General features: G+C 41.3%; 1 protein-coding gene across 1 annotated transcript; it reads right to left on the bottom strand.

Annotated features, from left to right (window-relative positions):
* Positions 1-7,417: 7,417 nt before the first annotated feature.
* LOC118801798 (zinc finger protein 850) lies at positions 7,418-19,724 on the bottom strand. The gene is made up of 2 exons (XM_036562169.1): positions 19,623-19,724; positions 7,418-9,894 (listed from the first exon to the last, which is right to left on the bottom strand). The coding sequence occupies exon 2, from the start codon at positions 9,686-9,688 to the stop codon at positions 7,841-7,843; it is 1,848 nt and encodes a 615-aa protein (XP_036418062.1). The 5' UTR covers positions 9,689-9,894; positions 19,623-19,724; the 3' UTR covers positions 7,418-7,840.
* Positions 19,725-20,004: the final 280 nt, after the last annotated feature.

Raw genomic sequence — 20,004 nt, 5'->3', positions numbered from 1 at the left:
TCTTAATCTCCAGTGCTGAACAGTAAAACAGTTCAGGAGCTGAAACAGCACAAGAGAGTCAGGTTAAACCCAAAAGACAGAATCAGAAGTAAAAGTTTGACCCAGAGTCACAGAGCTGAGAGCTCCATCCGCCTCCTCAGCTCAGAGTGGAGGGTTCAGCTCACACACTCCACCTGTTTCACACCGTTCTGCTCTGAAAGAGAACATTTATCCCCCGTTTCTGTAAAAACACAGAGTTAAACAGCTGTTTACCTCAGCAGAGCAGCTCCTGAGTGTCTCTCTGAGGACTGCAGGCCTCCTCCTCCTCTTTACTGGCTCTGTAATGCAGGATTTTTAATATTCAGATAAACCCTGCCTCCTTGGTCAGTGACCTCTCTGATTGGACAAATGTGAAGTCACATGCTTTACCATAGCCAAGACTGGTGGGCATTCGGACTCTTTCCGGTGAGTCAGATTAAGAGTCGACTCTTTCGGCCCCTTGAAAAGGCTCTTCATTCAGTTGTGCTGTATAAATTTGTCAGTATACCATCTACTTTCCAATGAGTGAAAAGAATGGCATTGAGTTTTAATAACACCTAATAAGTTAAAACACCTAATAAGTTAAATACTGATAAGTAGATTCACTTCAAGAGGCAGGACACACAAACATGGCTAAATAATACAATATAATACATACAAAAATTTAAAGAAAAAAGTTTGGGGATAGCGAGGGCCTGAACCATTTGTTTTGTCCCTATTTACCACTAAAAATGATTAAAACTAAAGTGAATAATAAGTAAAACGGCTCTTCGATGCGAGTTAGCTCCCAACGGTCACTTAAAAGAGCCGACTCAATGAACCGACTCTTTCACCAATGACACTTCATTATTAGCATTTGGAAAGCAATAAACAGAAGATCCAACCAGCATGTTTAATCAGTTTAAGCTCAACAAGACGCTTTTGTATGGAAATCACTCTGATTTCTCTCCACATTCCTGCATAACTGGATGGTTAAGATGTAAACAGAGTCATTCAGAGTGGTTTGTTGTGAAACGCTTTGTTCTAGAGAAATTGACAGGGTCAGAATGGTTCACAGTGAGTGTGTTTACATGCACTTAGTAATCTGATAATTGCAGAAAATCAGATTTTGTCAGTAATCCAATCTACGAGTTTACATGCACTTACGTAGTCAAATAACGGGAAAACTCAGAGTCTACCTGAGTCAGACAGTAATCAGATTTCTGCTTTACAATCAGCTGATAAACTCACAGAAGAAGACGTGACGTAAACGGCTGTAAAAAAGTTCATGACGGAGCTTTTGTTTTTAAACCTCACATAACTTTAGCTGAAAATATGAACATGCATCATCTAGAAGATGAAGAATATTTAAATCCTTCATTTCGTCAAGCATGTATTTGGTTTCAGCGTCGCTCCAAAAGTGTTTTGCTGCGTCTCATAGTGACGCTGCTCACTTATTTCCGGTACCGCCGTCTGTTTCGCACATGCTCAGACTGAGAAATCTGAAAGAAATCAGAGTAAGAGTTTACACGCACTGATCTGATCACACTCTCTTTATTGGATTGCTAGACCTCACTCCAATCTAAGAAATCAGAGTGTGCTGTTTACATAACCATTTGAATAATCAGATAACTGCAGAAATCTGATTATGATTGGATTATTGAGAGCATGCAAATACACTCACTGTTTTATGATAGTTTTTTACAATAGTTTTGAGAAGAGGTTTAGATTCAAGTAAAATGTTGCAGGTAGTCCCCAAATTTTTATATCGAAAATTTTTTTAAAAAAAGAAAAAAGCATCTGTTAATGTGTCACATTATGCACACCTGCAGAAAGTGATTTTACTGCATCGCATTCTGTACTAAACTCAACGATAAAGTACTATAAGTACTATCAGATACAGATACTGGTTGAGCTGTAAATCCAGACTGAGTAAAGATTTTTGTCTGGAGGGGTGCTGCTGTGCATGATCAAGGTCGCGCCGACTAGCATATCTGGCAGAACAGAAGGGTCCCACTTTATCTTAAGTGTCTCTAATAACTGGTAGTTACATGTGAACAACATATGCAACAACACTGTAACTACTAGTGATTTAGTCACTGTTACAGATGGACTACAGAAGTACAGCTTATGTAATTACACGTGTGTATCAACTTCAGTTTTGCCTCATGTAATTACACAAGTGTATCTTAATAGTTGTAACAGCCCATTCTCACTCATGTAATTACAAAAGGGTAATAACAATAAACGTAATTACATTTGTAGTAAGGCTGGAACAGCAGTTTTTTTTCCAGCAGTAAAAGGAAATATGTATAATAATGTACATTAACACATTATTTACACTGTATCTGCCAGCTTTCCTAACATTTAGCTAGCAGTTTTGTTGCTAGTGCTGTGACACTGTAACCAGTTTCAGCTTTAAACCATTCTGTAATGTGACAGAACAGCAGACGACCCCTTATATTAGCATGTAACTTTACAACATTAATTAAATTTGTGGCATTAAACCCAAAGTAACGTATATATTACCACTGCATTATTACACAGTAACTACATAGTAACTACACAGGAACTGTCCACTTATTTTTTTAAGTGTAACTTTAACACTACACTATAGGAAAGTTCCTGTGTTGTTATAAAGTTACAGTGTAATTACAGAATGGTATTAACCAACAGGATGTGATTAGGTAACCCTGTTACAACACAGTTGTTCCACAGTAATTATGTTAAAAATAAACATAATGTTATGTAAAAGGTACTTCTGTTAGCTGCTGGAAAAAATGTCTGATCTGTCTATTTATATGAGGCATACTGAAGTTGTTACACATGTGTAATGACATAGGCTGTAACCCGTCTGTAACACTGTAACTACTGATGATTTAGCCAGTGTTGTTGCATTTTATTCATGTGTAACTACACAGTTATTAGAGCCACTTGATATAAAGTGGGACCAACAGAAGTTCGGGGAGTGATGTCCTGTTCTGCCCCCGAGTGATTGAGTGCTCAAGGACAAGGACAGGATCTTCTGCTCAACACGTTTTTGCACATACACACAGTCATACCCTGCAAACTAGCGCAAAGCAGTAGTAACAGAGAGAATACATCAACGTTTCAGTTTATACATGGGCGATCATCATACAAATTTCCTTTACAGCCCACAAGTGTTCAACAAGGGACGTTAAAAGGTGAAATGAAAATACTGTTTGTATTTTATTTTACTTTTGAACAATCATGCACCCTTCAAAAGACAGAAGTGCCCACGTGATTCCACATGAAAGTGGTGTAATGAACACTCAGAGACAGGACACACATGCTTAATATATTTATCAACAGCCTTAAGGTTTACTTGATAAAAAAATAAAAAATTACATTGTAAAAGCCAGGACCATGGAATGAAGTAAGCACATAAAAATTTAAAATATGCAGTTCCAACACTCGTACCTGTGAACAAAACATTAAATGTAATTAAAGACAATAATCAAAAAACGATTAATAGAAAATTTGAATTTTACTGTGTAGCTCTCATAACATGAGTCCAAGGCCTAATCCCATTTCTTATTTTTAACCTTGCCCCTTGGAACCGAGTAACAAGGGATAGTGGTTGAAATCTTCACCTTGTTCATTAAGCCTACACATCGTCAGTTGTCCTCAATGACTTTTACATAAACATATGTGACGAGTTTTGCCTGACATTTCCAATACGCCAACAGGCATCCTTTACCGTTGTCTACAGCGAATCAGAGAAATGTTAACAAAGGGCCTAATTCCTACGTTTTCTTAAATGTGTTCTTGAGGAAATTCCTAAGAAAAAGTCAGATTCATGACGTGTTCTTAATGCGTAGAACTGTGTGCTCTTGAGTGTGTGTAGATTCTGTTCTTACCTAAGAACAAATCCCAAAAATGGAAAAATCGATAAAAACGGTGTAAGTGAAATTTATTCTTAAGGACGGTCGGGGAATGAGGTGAAAAACATCTTCAATTCCTGGGAATGCTGGTGGATTGGTTTGTGATATGTAGGACTGACTGCAAAAAAGTTTTGTTGTAGTTAGCCTAGCTGCCCACCATGAAATGGAAATGGGCTTATATCTGGAGACATCTGTGAGGGAATCTGGGCTACATGTGGGTGGGATTATAGACTTAATAGGGTGATAACAGAGTGAATTGTCAAAATGAATCCACTACTAATGAAGGCAGAGCTTAAAGCAGAGGTGATGGTGTTAGTGAAGTTATTAAAAAGTGTAAAGTGAAGACTGAAAATGACCTATAATGCCAACCACCACATTCCAGTCCAACAGAATAGTTCTGAGATCTGTTATGAGATTATATACTCTCACCCCTTAAAAGGTGAATTTTCAACTCTTAACACATGATAAATGCACTTAGTGAACTATAATAAAAGCAACTGTAACAATATAAAACATACGTTTCTATGTTTAAGCCTGCGCCTGGTGATGGTTGAGTTACCGCAGTGTCAACACACACACATTTTCTAAAACGCTTATCCTTCTGGGTCGTGGGGGTGCCTATCGCAGCAGTCATTGGGCAGAAGGCAGGAAACACTCTGGACAGGTGGTATTAGTCAACAGTGATAGTAAAAACTTGAATTCATTAAAAAGAAAAAAAACACACTTATGGATATCATTCATGCAAACTACAGCAAAACACCAGTATTAACATACTTGAACCTAATTAAACTTATAAACGGTAGATGATGTGATATGCTATACATTAATACCACATTAAATGCTGATGGGCAAATAAAAGCTGATGGTACAGTGTGCGTCAGTGGTTGACTGGTCAGCTAATTTAATGCTATTTTGAAATAATTGGCCAATGCCTGAACTCATGATGAATTACAGTATGTGGCTGCTGTGAATTGATGTTACAGCTCATTCGTGTCCATTTCGACCATTCTACAGGCACACATTAGTGGGTGCTGTGAAACAGAGGGAAATCAGCTGCCCTGCTCACTAAATATTGGCATCAGCAATTGAAAATCCTATACTGATCGACCACTAGTGTGCATTTTAGGAGCCTCACACCACAGCATCAGATTTCAGACATTAGAAAAATCATGTAAAATGTTCTTAACAAAGATTCCATCTCAACTCTGAGACAATGATCTTCTGTCCACTTCAGTGTAAAGGGACTGTAGAAAAATGACCAGACAATAAAGTAAAGTAAGAGAAGAAATCCCTACGTTTACCATGGACATTTCCACATGGTTCTCCAACTAAAAGGACTCTGTTAATGGTCTGGGTCTATTTACATTTGACTACACATTTGACTCAGTTTGTTAATGTAAACGGTGAATCATCTGCCCTCGCAAAAGTAAAGTATGGTGTTCCACAAGGCTCTGTTTTAGGACCTGTATTATTCACATTATATATGCTACCACTGGGCACCATTATCAGTAAACACAGCATAAATTTCCACTGTTATGCCGATGACACTCAGTTATATTTAGCAAGCGAACTGGATGATAAAATTAAACATGGCAAGATTGAAGACTGTATACAAGACATAAAGGACTGGATGTCGAGTAACTTTCTCCTTCTAAACTCGGATAAAACGGAGGTTCTGCTTCTTGGTCCAAAAGCAGCTGTAAAAAGCCTTGGTGTCATTATAGACCCTGATCTGTCCTTCGACACACATATAACTAATATTACTAGAACAGCCTTCCTGCATCTCCGCGATATTGCTAAATCGAGAAATGCATTCTCTCTACAGGATGCAGTAAAGTTAGTTCATGCATTTATTACTTCAAGGCTAGATTACTGTAATGCCCTGCTGGCTGGATGTCCCAGCAAAAGCCTTAACAAGCTTCAGTTGGTCCAGAATGCTGCAGCCAGAGTTCTTACTAGAACCAGAAAGTTTGACCATATCAGCCCAGTTTTATCAGCCTTACACTGGTTACCAGTTAAATTTCACATCAATTATAAAATTCTCTTACTGACTTATAAAGCTCTAAACAGACTCGCCCCTCAGTACCTGAGTGAACTTCTCTCCCACTATGAACCATCACGCCTACTTAGATCACAAGGTGCTGCTCACTGTTAGTACCTAGAATGAATAAAGGTACATCAGGGTGGGGAGAGCTTTCTCATACAAAGCCCCCCAGCTTTGGAATAGTCTTCCTGTTAATGTTCGGGACTCAGACACAGCCTCAGTCTTTAAGTCTAGGCTAAAAACCTACTTGTATAGTCAAGCCTTTGGTAATTAGTTTTCCCTGTCAGATCTAGACCTGCCTGAGTCTCTGCTAACACTGTAATTTGTGATCAGTCGCCCATTATAGAACTGACTCTCAGTTCTGTCAGTCACTCATTACAGAACTGACTCTCTGTGTGTTTTCCTCTCTTTCTTTTCTTCGCCGAGTTGAACAGCTGCCCATCCTGTTCATTCTGATGCTGCTGCCTCTCTGCCTTGATCGGGTGCCACTGCTCGCCAGCCCTCTGGACCGGCTTACCAACATTGAGCCTCCTGCTGTACAACGCCGTACAAACCTCACCCTCACAACCTGACCCCACTGATACTACTGCTGTTGCTACATGAACTAATCAAAATTAATCATTTGAACTAATCAATCATTTAAACTAATGAAATTAATCAATCACCCATTACAGAACTGACTCTGTGTGTTTTTCCTTTCTTCTCTTTGCCGAGTTGAACAGATGCCCATCCTGTGCGTCTGATGCTGCTGCCTCTTCTGCCTTGATCGGATGCCACTGCTCGCCGTGCAAACCTCACCCTCACAACCTGACCCCACTGATGCTGCTGCTGCCTGAACTAAACTAATCAAATTAATCATTTGCTCCACCTGTTTTCCCCATTTTTGTACTAACAATGTTTACTATCCGGTGTCGACCAGAGGAGGATGGGTTCCCCTTCTGAGTCTCGGTTCCTCTCAAGGTTTCTTCCTGTTTCTCTTAGGGAGTTTTTCCTTGCCACTGTCACCACTGGTGACGCTCATGGGGGCTTGGACCCAGATTTCTTTTTGTAATGCTGATTTCCTTGTAAAGCTGCTTTGTGACAACATCTGTTGTAAAAAGCGCTATATAAATAAACTTTACTTACTTACTTACTTACTTACACCAGGGCCACCAATCTTATACACTAAGGCTACGTTTACACAGCAAGTAAAAGTGGCCCAAATCCGATCTTTTCCCTCAAATGTGACACAGATGTGTCATTTGTGTGGCAGTGTGAACAGCAAAAAATGCATGAATCTGACATTTTCAATTCCGATTTGAGACGCTTTCATATGTGGTACTGAAATCCGATCCGTATCCGATCTGCAGCAATGCGACTCAGTCTGAACAGTCAGATTGGAATTCATGCAACTTTTACGTCAGTCCAACTCGACATTCGTCAGACTGATGTCACATACAGGTCACATTTAAAAGACAATGTGAACAGCCAAACAAAAAAATCGGATTTGGTGAGAAAACCAGATTTGGGCCACTTTTACCTGCTGTGTAAACGTAGCCTAAGAGCTGTTGGTGCTGGTGGTCTTTATTCCAACTAAGCAGATGCACACCCGATTCCTCTTGTTTAATCAGTTGATCTCAGTCGTCCAACAATGGGGTAGTTATAGAAGGAGTGCTCCAAAATGAAGTAAAAACCTGCAGCCACCCCAGCCCTCTGTGGACAAGATTAGTGACCCCTGGACTACACCACTGGAATACAATATCCTAACCTGAACCCATATGGACAGATTGTTGATGAGTGCCAGTGTGTGGAAGATGTTCTTCAGGACGTTATTTTCTGGCTCACTGCAACTGTGTGTCTTTGAATTTGAGTGCCTGAAGGTTCTCCTGCACTCTAGGCATGAATACAGCTTCACTCAGGTGTGAACGCACTGGTGTTTTTGGAGATAACATTTGTCTGAGTAGCTTTTTCCACACTCTGAGCAGGAAAACGGTTTCTCTCCTGTGTGGATTTGCTGGTGTCGTTGGAGATCACGTCTTGAGATAAAACGTTTTGTACACTCCAAACAGGGAAATGGTTTCTCTCCTGTGTGAACATACCAGTGTTGTTTGAGAGTACTGTGCTGACGAAAACTCTTCCCACAGTCTGAGCAGTGATACGGTTTTTCTCCTGTGTGAACGCGCTCGTGTTGTGTGAGTTGATCCTGTCGAGTAAAAGTCTTTCCACATTCTGAGCAGTAATACGGTTTCACTCCTGTGTGAATGCGTTGGTGGATTTTCAGACTGCGTCCATTAGCAAATCTCTTCTCGCAGTCTGAGCAGTGATACGGTTTTTCTCCTGTGTGAACGCGCTGGTGAATTTTGAGAGCAATGCTTTTTCTAAAACTCTTCCCACATGTCGAGCAGGGATACGGTTTCTCTCCTGTGTGAATGCGCCGGTGGTCTCGGAGTTCCCACAGAACAGTAAAACTCTTTCCACAGTCTGAGCACTGATATGGTTTCTCTCCTGTATGAACGCGCTGGTGGACTTGGAGATGACTGCTGGTACTGAAACTCTGTCCACATTCTGAGCAGTGATACGGTTTCTCTCCTGTGTGAATGCGTTGGTGTATTTTGAGAGCACCACTTAGTCTAAAACTCTTTCCACACTCTTTACAGGGATACGGTTTCTCTCCTGTGTGAACGCGCTGGTGTTGTTTGAGTTGAGTCTGTTGAGTAAAAGTCTTCCCACACTCTGAACAGTAATACGGTCGCACTCCAGTGTGAATGCGCTGGTGGATTTTGAGAGTGTGTCCATCAGGAAAACTCTTCCCACAGTCTGAGCAGTGATACGGTTTTTCTCCTGTGTGAACGCGCTGGTGGACTTGGAGATGACCGCTGGTACTGAAACTCTGTCCACATTCTGAGCACTGATACGGTTTCTCTCCTGTGTGAATGCGCTGGTGTATTTTGAGGGCACTGCTTCTTCCAAAACTCTTCCCACATGTTGAGCAGGGATACGGTTTCTCTCCGGTGTGAATGCGCCGGTGACCATAGAGATGACTCAGTACCTTGAAACTCTTCCCACACTCTGAGCACTGATACGGTTTTTCTCCTGTGTGAATGCGCTGGTGCTGTTGCAGATTAGCCTGTCTAGGAAAACTCTTCCCACACTCTGAGCAGTGATACGGTTTTTCTCCTGTGTGAATGCGCTGGTGCTGTTGCAGATTAGCCTGTCTAGGAAAACTCTTCCCACACTCTGAGCACTGATACGGTTTTTCTCCCGTGTGAATGCGCTGGTGTTGCTTCAGATGACAATATACAGTAAAGCTCTGATCACAGTCTGGGCAGGTATACGGTTTCTCTCCTGTGTGAATGCGTTGGTGTACATGGAGATAATTGCGTGTAGTAAAACTCTTTTCACACTCTGAGCACTGATACGGCTTCACTCCTGTGTGAACGTGTTGGTGTGCTTGGAGGCTACTCTTTCTAATAAAGCTCTCTTCACACTGTGAGCACTGAAACGGTTTCTCTCCTGTGTGAATGCGCTGGTGTATTTGGAGATAACCCTTTTGCTTAAAGCTCTGTCCACACTCTGAGCAGGTATACGGTTTCTCTCCTGTGTGAATGAGCTGGTGCTCCTGGAGAGAATTCTTATGGCCAAAACTCTTCCCACACTCTGAGCAGGTATACGGTTTCTCTCCTGTGTGAACGAGCTGGTGTCTTTTGAGACTACTCTTCATAGTAAAGCTCTTCCCACAATCTGAGCAGTGGTGTTTGCCCATGTTCTTTTGTGCTTGTCTGTGAGCTGAGTTCTTGCAGAGAGTAGTAGCGCAGGTTTTGTAAGTCCTAGAGCTTCTAGACACCAACACTCTCACAAGTATGACATATCCCTCTTGGTAGCTTTCCTGATTTGTTTTGGAAGTAAATTTGAACTGTGTAGGAATGTGGACATTAGTAGCAGCAGGAGACTTGCAATGGTCACTCGTTTCTGAAGGAGGAAAAGAAATGGGGGAAACAAGTCAAATTCAATGATCACAAAAAGCAAGAAAATAGGGACAAACACACTGGTTAATGAATAAAGTAGTCAAATAATATACAAAACCTCACACTCAACAGTTTTTCACAACAGTGAGACAAAAGCCTTTCTTCGTCTTGTCTTTGACTCAGACAGCTTTGTCAGTCCAAAGATGTTGCTTATAAAAGTGTAGATTGTACAAAGTTCTTTCAGTCTAAAGTTACTCTAAATAGAAATAAAAGCGGCAAAAGAGAGCTACTATTTAGTGGCTGGCCACTGAATAGAACACCCTGCCTTCAGTAAAGCATAGCAGTGGCTCGGTGATGCTCTGAGGCTGCTTTGCTTCCTCTGGCACTGGAAACCTGCAGCATGTGGAGGGCAAGAGAGATTTAAGAAACTATAAGAAAATACTAGGAGAAAACCTTGTGACTTCTGTGAGGAAGCTGAAGCTTGGGCATCATAGGAGCTTCAAACAGAACAGGGATCCCAAGCATACCTCGAAGGTCACCAAGGCTTGGTTTCAGAAGAAGTCCTGGAAGATTCTAAAGTAACTGTCACAGTCAACTGACTTGTACCCCATAGAAAATCTTTGGTGAGATTTGAGAAAAGCGGTTTCAGCATGCAAACCCAAGAATATTAGTGAACTGGAGGCCATTGCCTATGAGGAATGGCCTATGATTCCTCAGGATTGCTGGGAGAAACTGGTGTCTTGCTATGCCTTATGTCTGTAGAAGGTCATAACAACAAAAGGGTGTTCTACTAAGCATTAAAGACACTTGTCATGAAGAGGTTGAATAATTCTGAGAATGTAGCAGTCATTAAAATTGGCATTTTTTGTTGAATGTGGAGAAATCACTTGTAATATTAGTTGTGTTGAGCTATTTAAACTGTTCTTGTTTGATTGGTTTACTGCAAACAGCTAAAAGTTTTTAAATGTTGCTAATAAACCTAATTTTCAACAGGGATTGAATCATTTTAATTAGAACTGTGCCAACACACACGTTATATGGAAGAAGGTGGAGAAGGGGGCGTGGCTGAGCGTCAAATGCGGGACGGAGAAGCCGGTCTGGCTGAACCAACGGGCTAAGTAGCTGATTATGTTCACCTGTGCCTTGTTTCTGCCAGCCTACTTGTAGCCATCTCTTCTTCAGTAGGTGGCAGAACCCAGAGAGAGAAGGAGACCTATGAAGGCGTGAGAGCTGAGCTGAACCGAACCAGAAAGAAAGAAAAGAAAGGACTGAAAAGTTCCAGCGAGCGTCTTGTCTTACCTGAGTGAACTTCTCTCCTACTATGAACCGTCGAGCCTACTTAGGTCACAAGGTGCTGGTTTACTATTAGTACCTAGAATTAATAAAGTTACATCGGGGGGAGAATCTTCTCATTCAAAGCCCCCCAGCTTTGGAATAGTCTTCCTGTTAATGTTCGGGACTCAGACACAGCCTCAGTGTTTAAGTCTAGGCTAAAAACTTACTTGTTTAGTGGAGCCTTTGGTAATCTCAGATAAAAGATGCAGATCTGGGGTTCATGATCAGAGTATTATGGTAAACTGGGAGTGTTGGTGCCGTCGTCCCGCTTCACTCAAGTTTCTGACGGTGGAGCGGAGTGGTGCCGACATCTCAGGGAGCCCTCAGGTCTCTGTTACCTTCTGGTTTCTCCCTTTTAGTAAAGGGCTGTAATATCTAGACCTTCTGGAGTCTCTGCTGCTCTGCTAACACTGTAATCTGTGATCAGTCACTCTGTACAGAACTGACTCTCTGTGTGTTTCCTTTCTTTGCCGAGTTGAACAGCTGCCCATCCTGTGCATCTGATGCTGTTGCTTCTTCTGCCTTGATCGGGTGCCGCTGCTCGCCAGCCTTCTGGACCAGCTTGACCACCATTGAGCTTCATGCTATACAAACTGTGCAATCCTCACCCTCATGAACTGACCCTCCGGACGACGATGCTGCTGTTGCTGCAAAAATAATAAAACCTATAAATATTTTATACTAAAGCTGTTTGCTATCTGGTGTTGACCAGAGGAGGATGGGTTCCCCTTTCTGAGTCTTGGTTCCTCTCAAGGTTTCTTCTTCTTACTCTTGGAGTTTTTCCTTGCCACTGTAGCCACTGGCGACGCTCATGGGGGCTTGGACCCAGATTTCTTTCTGTAATGCTGATTTTTCTGTAAAGCTGCTTTGTGACAACACCTGTTGTAAAAAGCGCTATATAAATAAATTTGCTTCCTTGCTTGTAGTAAGTCAACAGAGGATAAGTACTGTGCGCTCGATGGCCCCGCTCTGTGAGTTTGTGGTCTGCCGCTTCATGGCTAAGCTGTTTTTGCTTCTCAGTGCTTCTATTTCACAATGGTAGCTTACAACACTTACAGTTCATGGGGCAGATCTAGAAGGCAGAAATTTAACAATTTTTTTTAGCCATGTTTAAAGGCATTGTGCTCTTCAGTGCGACCCATTCTACTGCCAGTGTTTGTCTATCAAGAGTGCAAGGCTATGAGCTTAAGCTTTTCTATACACCAATCAGGCCTAACATTATGAGCACCTCCTTGTTTCTACACTCATTGTCCATTTTATCAGCTCCACTTACTATATAGGTGCACTTTGTAGTTCTACAGTTACAGACTGTAGTCCATCTGTTTCTCTGATACTTTGTTAGCCCCCTTTTACCCTGTTCTTCAATGTTTTTCTCAAATCTGTGTGTGCTAAAGTTGTTGGCAGCCCTTAATTTAATACTTTGTGCAGCCTCCCTTTGCAAATAGTTAGCAAATAGCTGTGAGTCTTCTCCTATAATGCTTAATGGAGAACATATGGCTCTGAGGATCTGAGACCATTTCTCCATACAGAATCTCTCCAGATCCTCCAGATTGCACACTGTGGACTGTCATGGGTTTTCTATGTAGTTTAGGTCAGGGGATTGGGGTGGCCATGGAAAAACCTTTTTTCTATGGTCAATGAACCATTATGTTCAATTCGCATGCCTTGGATCACTGTCCTGCTGGAAGATCCAAACTATGGTCCAGGGACAGTCAGGAAGTCTATTAAGGTCTCATCTGACCATAGAACGCAGTTCCTAATCACTCAAGTGAACTTAAAAGCAAAATATGGATGAGAATATACTACATTTAGATTTCGCTTTTGAGAATTTTATGGGTTCCAAAAATGTATAGATTTAGATTTCAATTCACATAAATTTGAGAAGTACAAAAAGTATTCACTCACCCATCCAAATCATTGGATTCAGGTGTTCCAATCACTTCCATGGCCACAGGTGTATAAAACCAAGCAGCTAGGCCTGCAGACTGCTTCTACAAACATTAGTGAAAGAATGGGTCACTCTCAGGAGCTCAGTGAACTCCAGCGTGGTTCCGTGAAATTTCCTCACTACTAAATATTCCACAGTCAACGGTCAGTGGTATTATAACAAAGTGGAAGCGATTGGGAATGACAGCAACTCAGGCATGAAGTGGTCGGCCATGTAAAATGACAGAGCGGGGTCAGCGGATGCTGAGGCGCATAGAGCGCAGAGGTCACCGACTTTCTGCAGAGTCAGTCGCTACAGACCTCCAAACTTCATCCGTCATGAACAGTCATGAAACTACTCATACCACTGCTTACCATCACTGAACCATAAATATACATGCATAGATGCATATTGGGTTAATCTGTATGGAATATTCACATTAGATTAGCAACTCCTTGCTGTGTTTTGAGGTGTTTATTGCATTTATGTGCATGAAGATTAGATGGAATTCACACATTTATAAATTTGCTGATATGTGTGACTGTGTTCCTACTGGAGCTGGACACCAGACACCTCTGAAACCAGAAAACTGCAGGTTTATTTTCTTCAAAAGCTCAAATACAAGGTGGGCTGATGGCTTCAGGGATGGGAATATGCCAAAATAATAAAACAAACACAACTAACCATTTCAAATCTAACTACACAAAAATCGAAAGAACCCATGATACATATGGCTACCCTAACCTAAATGGTCACTAAAACAAATGGCAGTTGTCCCCTACTTTACAAACGTTTCCAGAGTTTCACAAAACCTAACCAAAACTTTACACACAGAGAAAATGAGTGCTGGGCTGGTCGTGATTGGTGTTCTTCCAGGTCAAGTCAGAAGGGAGAAAGCCCTTAACGTCTTCTGAAATGGTGGTTCGGTGACCTCTTATACAAGAGGCCGGCCCCTAAGTGGCTAATCATAAACAGAAGGGACACACAAAATGGCCGCAAACAGGTACAAAGAAAGGCAATTAAGACCAGTTTCACCAAAATTCTGTCGGGACCAAGAGCTACTTCTCCTTGCCCGAGGTCCAAAGCGTGTAAAGAGTACTGAAAATCCCTTCTCAAGTACAAGTCAAAGTAAATTAGTAAATAAAATTGCTCAAGTAAGAGTAAATGAGTAGTTCATTTCCTATTTCTGCTGTCACAACCTGAACATATGTCTGAGCTGATCCGGCTACATCACTGGAAATAATCTGTACAGAAAACACTACAGCTAAAGTTCTGAGAGCTGAGACTGATCACAGTCTCAGCAGATCTGCTAGAGCACATCTACACACCTTTCTGTGAGCTGAGTCAGGACATTAGTTTATCTGTTTCCAGTAAAGTATTTTAAAAGCCCCTGAAAGACTGCGCACAGGCTGTTAGTGTTAAATTAAGTTTATTTTAAGAGAAAAAATGAGTCAAAATTATGAGCAGCTTGCTTAATTAATAAAATAATTTTAGTGAGACCTGCTGTCCATCAGCTCCCTGGACTCTAGCTTATGTTAATAATGTGAACCTCTACAGACAGTAAACACATTCACAGCCTTCAAACTGTATATTTTAACTGATTATATTTCATTAATAATCATGCTGATCATACAGAATCAGACACTATTACTGCATGTCACAGTTAAACAGCTACACAGACTCTCACAGTTAAAGACAAACACCGAGAGAGAGACAGCGAGAGAGTGAGAGAGAGAGAGAGAGAGAGAGAGAGAGAGAGAGAGAGAGATCAGATCAGGCCAGTCAATGAAAAACCTGTATTAGACTAGATTTCTTGTATCTCAGCCATTCACGACCGTTTATCTCCAAACAGCAGCTAAACTAGGCCATATAAACGGTAACCTGCAGGCTGTGGGCGACACCTGTTAACCAAAGTAGCTCACAGACACTGTAATAAAATATACACAGCAGATTTTAAGTTTAATAAACAGAATCATTATAAAAGACAGAAGAAACCATAAACACGGTACCTGTTTGGCTCGGTTAACGCTGCCTCACGCTGAGTCGAGCTGTGAAAATGGATCTCAGCAGGTTTCCTGTTTGGTCGCTGATAATAAAGCCGTTTTCCTTAGTTCATGTTAAATGAACACAGATGACCGTTTGGCCGTTTTAATTCTACTCTAAAAAGTACCGTTACAGGGAAAACTGTACTCAATTACAGTAACAAGAGTAAATGTAATTCATTACTTACACCTCTGGTCCAAACATATAAAGGGTATCTCTAATGCATTCTGTGTTATAGCCTTATTTTCTGAACGGTAGTCTTAATTTCTTCATAAGAAATCAAAAGAATAAGAGAGGGATCAGTAAAATGTAAGAGACTTCAGCCCCTCAGTTCTTGTGGAAAGAAGGAAAAGACCTTTGTAGTATCCAGAGTTCCATGTGTTATCTGACTTTGCAGGTTTGGAATGTTTAAATTAAGGGGGCCCCCTGGTCCAAGGGTCTCATGGGGAGTGGGCCTCTCTCTCCATTTCCTCTCTTAGCTCCAGACAGATGAGATCATTTTAAAAAGGACCATATGTTCTGTTCCCTTTTTCGAAAACAAGCAGCCTATATAAGCAGTAGGTCATACTGTTCTGGAGGGGACACTTCAGAATTGGCACGGATCCCCTCTCAGGTACTTTATAGTGCTTGATATGATACTGTTTTACTTTGTAATAAACATCTTATACAAACAAGGCTGTGTCAGCGGATGGCTAATAATTTAGCCATTGCATTATTGAACTAACTCCAAAAACTGGTTTCAACAGGTTCTTATCAGCTTAGTCTGCTCTTTGAGGGTCATCTTGCTCTCTTCTTTTACTGTGTCAACAGACTTCTGGAGGCCTCTGTAAATCCCTCATGCAGACAAACTAAGGTCTGTCCTTTGTGAGAGGATTAATATGCTTTGTTAATCAGCACTACCTGCTTGAATAAATATTCTCTTATTCTGATTATATCAATTATTTATTCAAAATATCCATCAAGTCCAGGACCTGAATGACAAGTTCATGAATCTGCACTCAAACTCAAATAACTGCATTTACAGCAATCTAGACCTCTATCTATTATTTTTATTTATTTTTTACACTCCATATGTACACAGGGGTGAGCAAATCGTCAAAATAGAGAAATCTGATTAGCACTTTGTTATAATTTTCAAAAACACTCTGATGGAGCTTCACCATTAGACTGTAAATACACATGCATTTACATCTGGTATGTATTTTTAATGACAGCTAGTTTAGCACTAATGTTCAGATTTTTAAAATCCAGATCATAAACATACTGATTACGTGTTTGATCTGCTGTCTCACTCTGTCTGTACTCATCAAATAAATGTAAATTACACGTTAATTCATTCTACACGTTTCTTACTGTGGTACGAAAGTACTTACATTCAAGTCAAATAAAACAGAGAAGTTTCCTTTACCGCTTTGATCCCTTTATGTTCTTTAAGAGATGAAGAACAGCGTCTGCAGAGGAAGCACCCACTTGAGACGGACGAGCACACAATACCAGCCTCACACGATACCAGGGGCATCGGATACATACACCACATTATGGCTTTGTTCACACAGCAGGTAAAAGTGGCCCAAATCTGATCTTTTTCCTCATATGTGACACAGATGTGTGTCTGTGTCAGTGTGAACAGATAAACACACTGAATCATTTCCAATTTGAGACGCTTTCATACGTGGTACTGAAATCCGATACATATCCGATCTGCAGCAGTTCAACTCACGTCAATCGTCAATCCAGCTACACACTCGTCATAATTTTGCACTGCTGAGACTCATAAACATTTAGGTTTATGTTTCTGTACCAAAAAATTTGAAGGAATTTATCACAACCGCTCCGTGTTTAGAAAGAGATTTCTAAAGAAATGCTGAACGCGGCCGTAGGAGAGCGAGGCTGCAGCGTCAAAGAAAGCAAAGTCTGAAAGCCAAGTTTAAAGAATCCGCAAATGGTGGTGAAATCAACACAGCGGAAAGCTTCTATACCTCCACATTTGTTTTGCTATCTGAATGTGTGGTTGCGTGAGTTTGTACACATTCATGTTCAGTTCACTTTAGCAACAACTTACTAGCTGTTTAGGATACAAACCCCAACATTTCAGTCGCCAAAAACAGAAATCTGCAGAAATCAGTCACAAGTTAATTAATTTGTTTTGATTAAGTGACCCTTATTAGTCCCAAAACATGGAAACTTCACCTCTGCATTTAACCCATCCATGCAGTGAAACACCACATACACACTAGCGAGCACACACACTAGGGGCAGTGAGCACACTTGCCCGGAGCGGTAGGCAGCCCTATCCACAGCGCCCGGGGAGCAGTTGGGGGTTAGATGCCTTGCACAAGGGCCCTTCAGTCATGTACTGTCAGCTCAGGGGATCAAATCAAACCGGCGACGTTCTGGAGGTGGGGAAACGTGAGGAAATACTCAGCCTTTATACGACCTATTAGGACTAAAAGTCGTGTAGTCCATCCATGGCTTACGACACAAGTCTTGATTAGGGGTGTTCATCTTTTAGTTAAAGGAGAACCAATTTTCCAAATTTCTGGACAATTAAATGGCTAAGATGTAAACAAGGTCATTCAGAGTGGTTTGGTGTGAAAACCTCCATTCTAGAGTCAGAACTGTTCACAGTGGTGGTGATAGGAACCAGACGTCCACCTCTAAAAGCTCCCTCACAGAAAGTTACTACATTAAAAATGGTTATTAATATGTTGTCTGATGTCTGAGACACTGTTTCATGGTAGTTTTGTAAAGGTTTTGGTCTAATTTAATCCATTCATGGTGAAAGGATACAAGAGGTGTAATGAGGCAAAAATAGTCCCCAAAGAAAACTTATTATTTCAGATTTTCCACTGTTTCCCATCATCATCATTCCATATAAACTCAGAAGACTCGTGTAGGTTCACTGGTGGTTCTGGATAGTAAATAAAATGTCTATATTTGTGTTGTAGTCATGGCGACCACTGGTTCCTATCACCACCACTGTAAAGACATCTGAACCATTTCACACCAAACCACTCTGAATCTCTCTGATTACATCACACACACTGAGTTATGGCGGAAATTTTTAAAAAGGCAGAATTTCCCTTTAATTTTCATGGAATTACTACCATTTACAAACAAGCAGATGGTGAAAATATATTATTATTAATTTACTTCAAATAGTAGATTTCATTAAAAACTTTACAAATACACTAAGAGAATGTGGCTTTATACCAGCAGGAGACACACACCACTAACTTACCTCGTCTTACCATCATACCAACCCCCTTTCACAGTCTAGTCACACTTGCAGTAGACCATCATCCAAAAGAGGAGGTTACAAGACTGTCTTCCAAAAAAGCAAACAATATACAAAAAGGTGGGTACCTTTGATCATCAATATCTCAAAGAAAACATCTGAGTATGGACAGAATCTGCTGGAGCCACTTTCATCACATTCTAAGGTATCAGCCGTTCATCAGCACCCCCACCCCCACCCCATCAATCTCTCACCCAGGGTTAACCCGTGACGGCCCCCCTCTCCAATCACCCACACTTAAAATTTAAAGGGAATTCCACTGATCTTTCAAAATTCCCGCATGATTGAGTGTGTGAGATGTAATCAGACTGATTCAGAGTGGTTTGGTGTGAAATGGTTCAGATGTCTTTACAGTGGTGGTGATAGGAACCAGGGGTCGCCATGACTACAACACAGATATAGACATTTTATTTACTATCCAGAACCACCAGTGAACCTACACGAGTCTTCTGAGTTTATATGGAATGTTGATGATGGAAAATAGTGGAAAATCTGAAATAATAAGTTTTCTTTGGGGACTATTTTACCTTAGAACACCCTTCATGTATCCCTCCACCATGAATGGATGCAAAATATACATCTATATATATATATCTCCAAACTATCATAAAACAGTGTCTCAGTCATCAGGCAGTGAATTCATAACCATTTCATGTAGGAACTTTCTGTGAGGGAGCTTTTAGAGGTGGACGTCTGGTTCCTATTACCACCACTGTGAACAGTTCTGACTCTAGAACAGAGCGTTTCACACCAAACCACTCTGAATGACTCTGTTTACAACTCTGAGCTGAAAAAAACTTTAGGTACTGAATAACTTAGATGTGAAATAAACTGCTAAAGCTCCCAAGTGAGAGGAGTGACCAACAGTAAAGCAGTTCAGGAGCTGAACCAGCACAACAGACTGAAATTAAACCCAGAAGAGAGAATGGAGCTGAGGAGAAAGTAGATAACTTTACTGATCAGAAGTAAAAGTTTGACCCAGAGTCACAGAGCTGAGAGCTCCATCAGCCTCCTCAGCTCAGAGTGAAGGGTTCAGCTCACACACTCCACCTGTTTCACACCATTCTGCTCTGAAAGAGAACATTTATTGCCCGTTTCTGTAAAAACACAGAGTTAAACAGCTGTTTACCTTCAGCAGAGCAGCTCCTGAGTGTCTCTCTGAGGACTGCAGGCCTCCTTCTGCTCCTTACTGCTCTGGAGAAGCACGGTTACAGAAGCAGCCCCTCCGCCTGGACTGCAGTGGGGACTCACTGTGGACGGGATTTTTAATCTCACACGTGTTCACACAAACCCCGCCTTCTGCGCTGCGATTGGCCAGAAGTTCGACGAGCAGCCTTGCTGATTGGCCAGTTGAGCAGTCGCTCACGTTACCGTAGCAACCGTTGGTGGCATTCTGGCTCTTTTCAGTGAGTCAGCAGATCAATCGGCTCGGCTCACCAATAAGAGTCGACTCTTTTGGCTCCCGAACGGATCTTGTTTCTACCCTGTAGTTTTTCAATAAAACCTTAGTC

This window comes from Colossoma macropomum, unplaced genomic scaffold (assembly GCF_904425465.1).
Source record: "Colossoma macropomum unplaced genomic scaffold, Colossoma_macropomum, whole genome shotgun sequence".
Classification (NCBI taxonomy): domain Eukaryota; kingdom Metazoa; phylum Chordata; class Actinopteri; order Characiformes; family Serrasalmidae; genus Colossoma; species Colossoma macropomum.
This window is presented reverse-complemented; position numbering and strand designations above follow the sequence as displayed.

Coding starts and splice junctions, on each gene's coding strand:
- LOC118801798 (XM_036562169.1), bottom strand. CDS start 9,688: ATGGGCAAACACCACTGCTCAGATTGTGGGAAGAGCTTTACTATGAAG.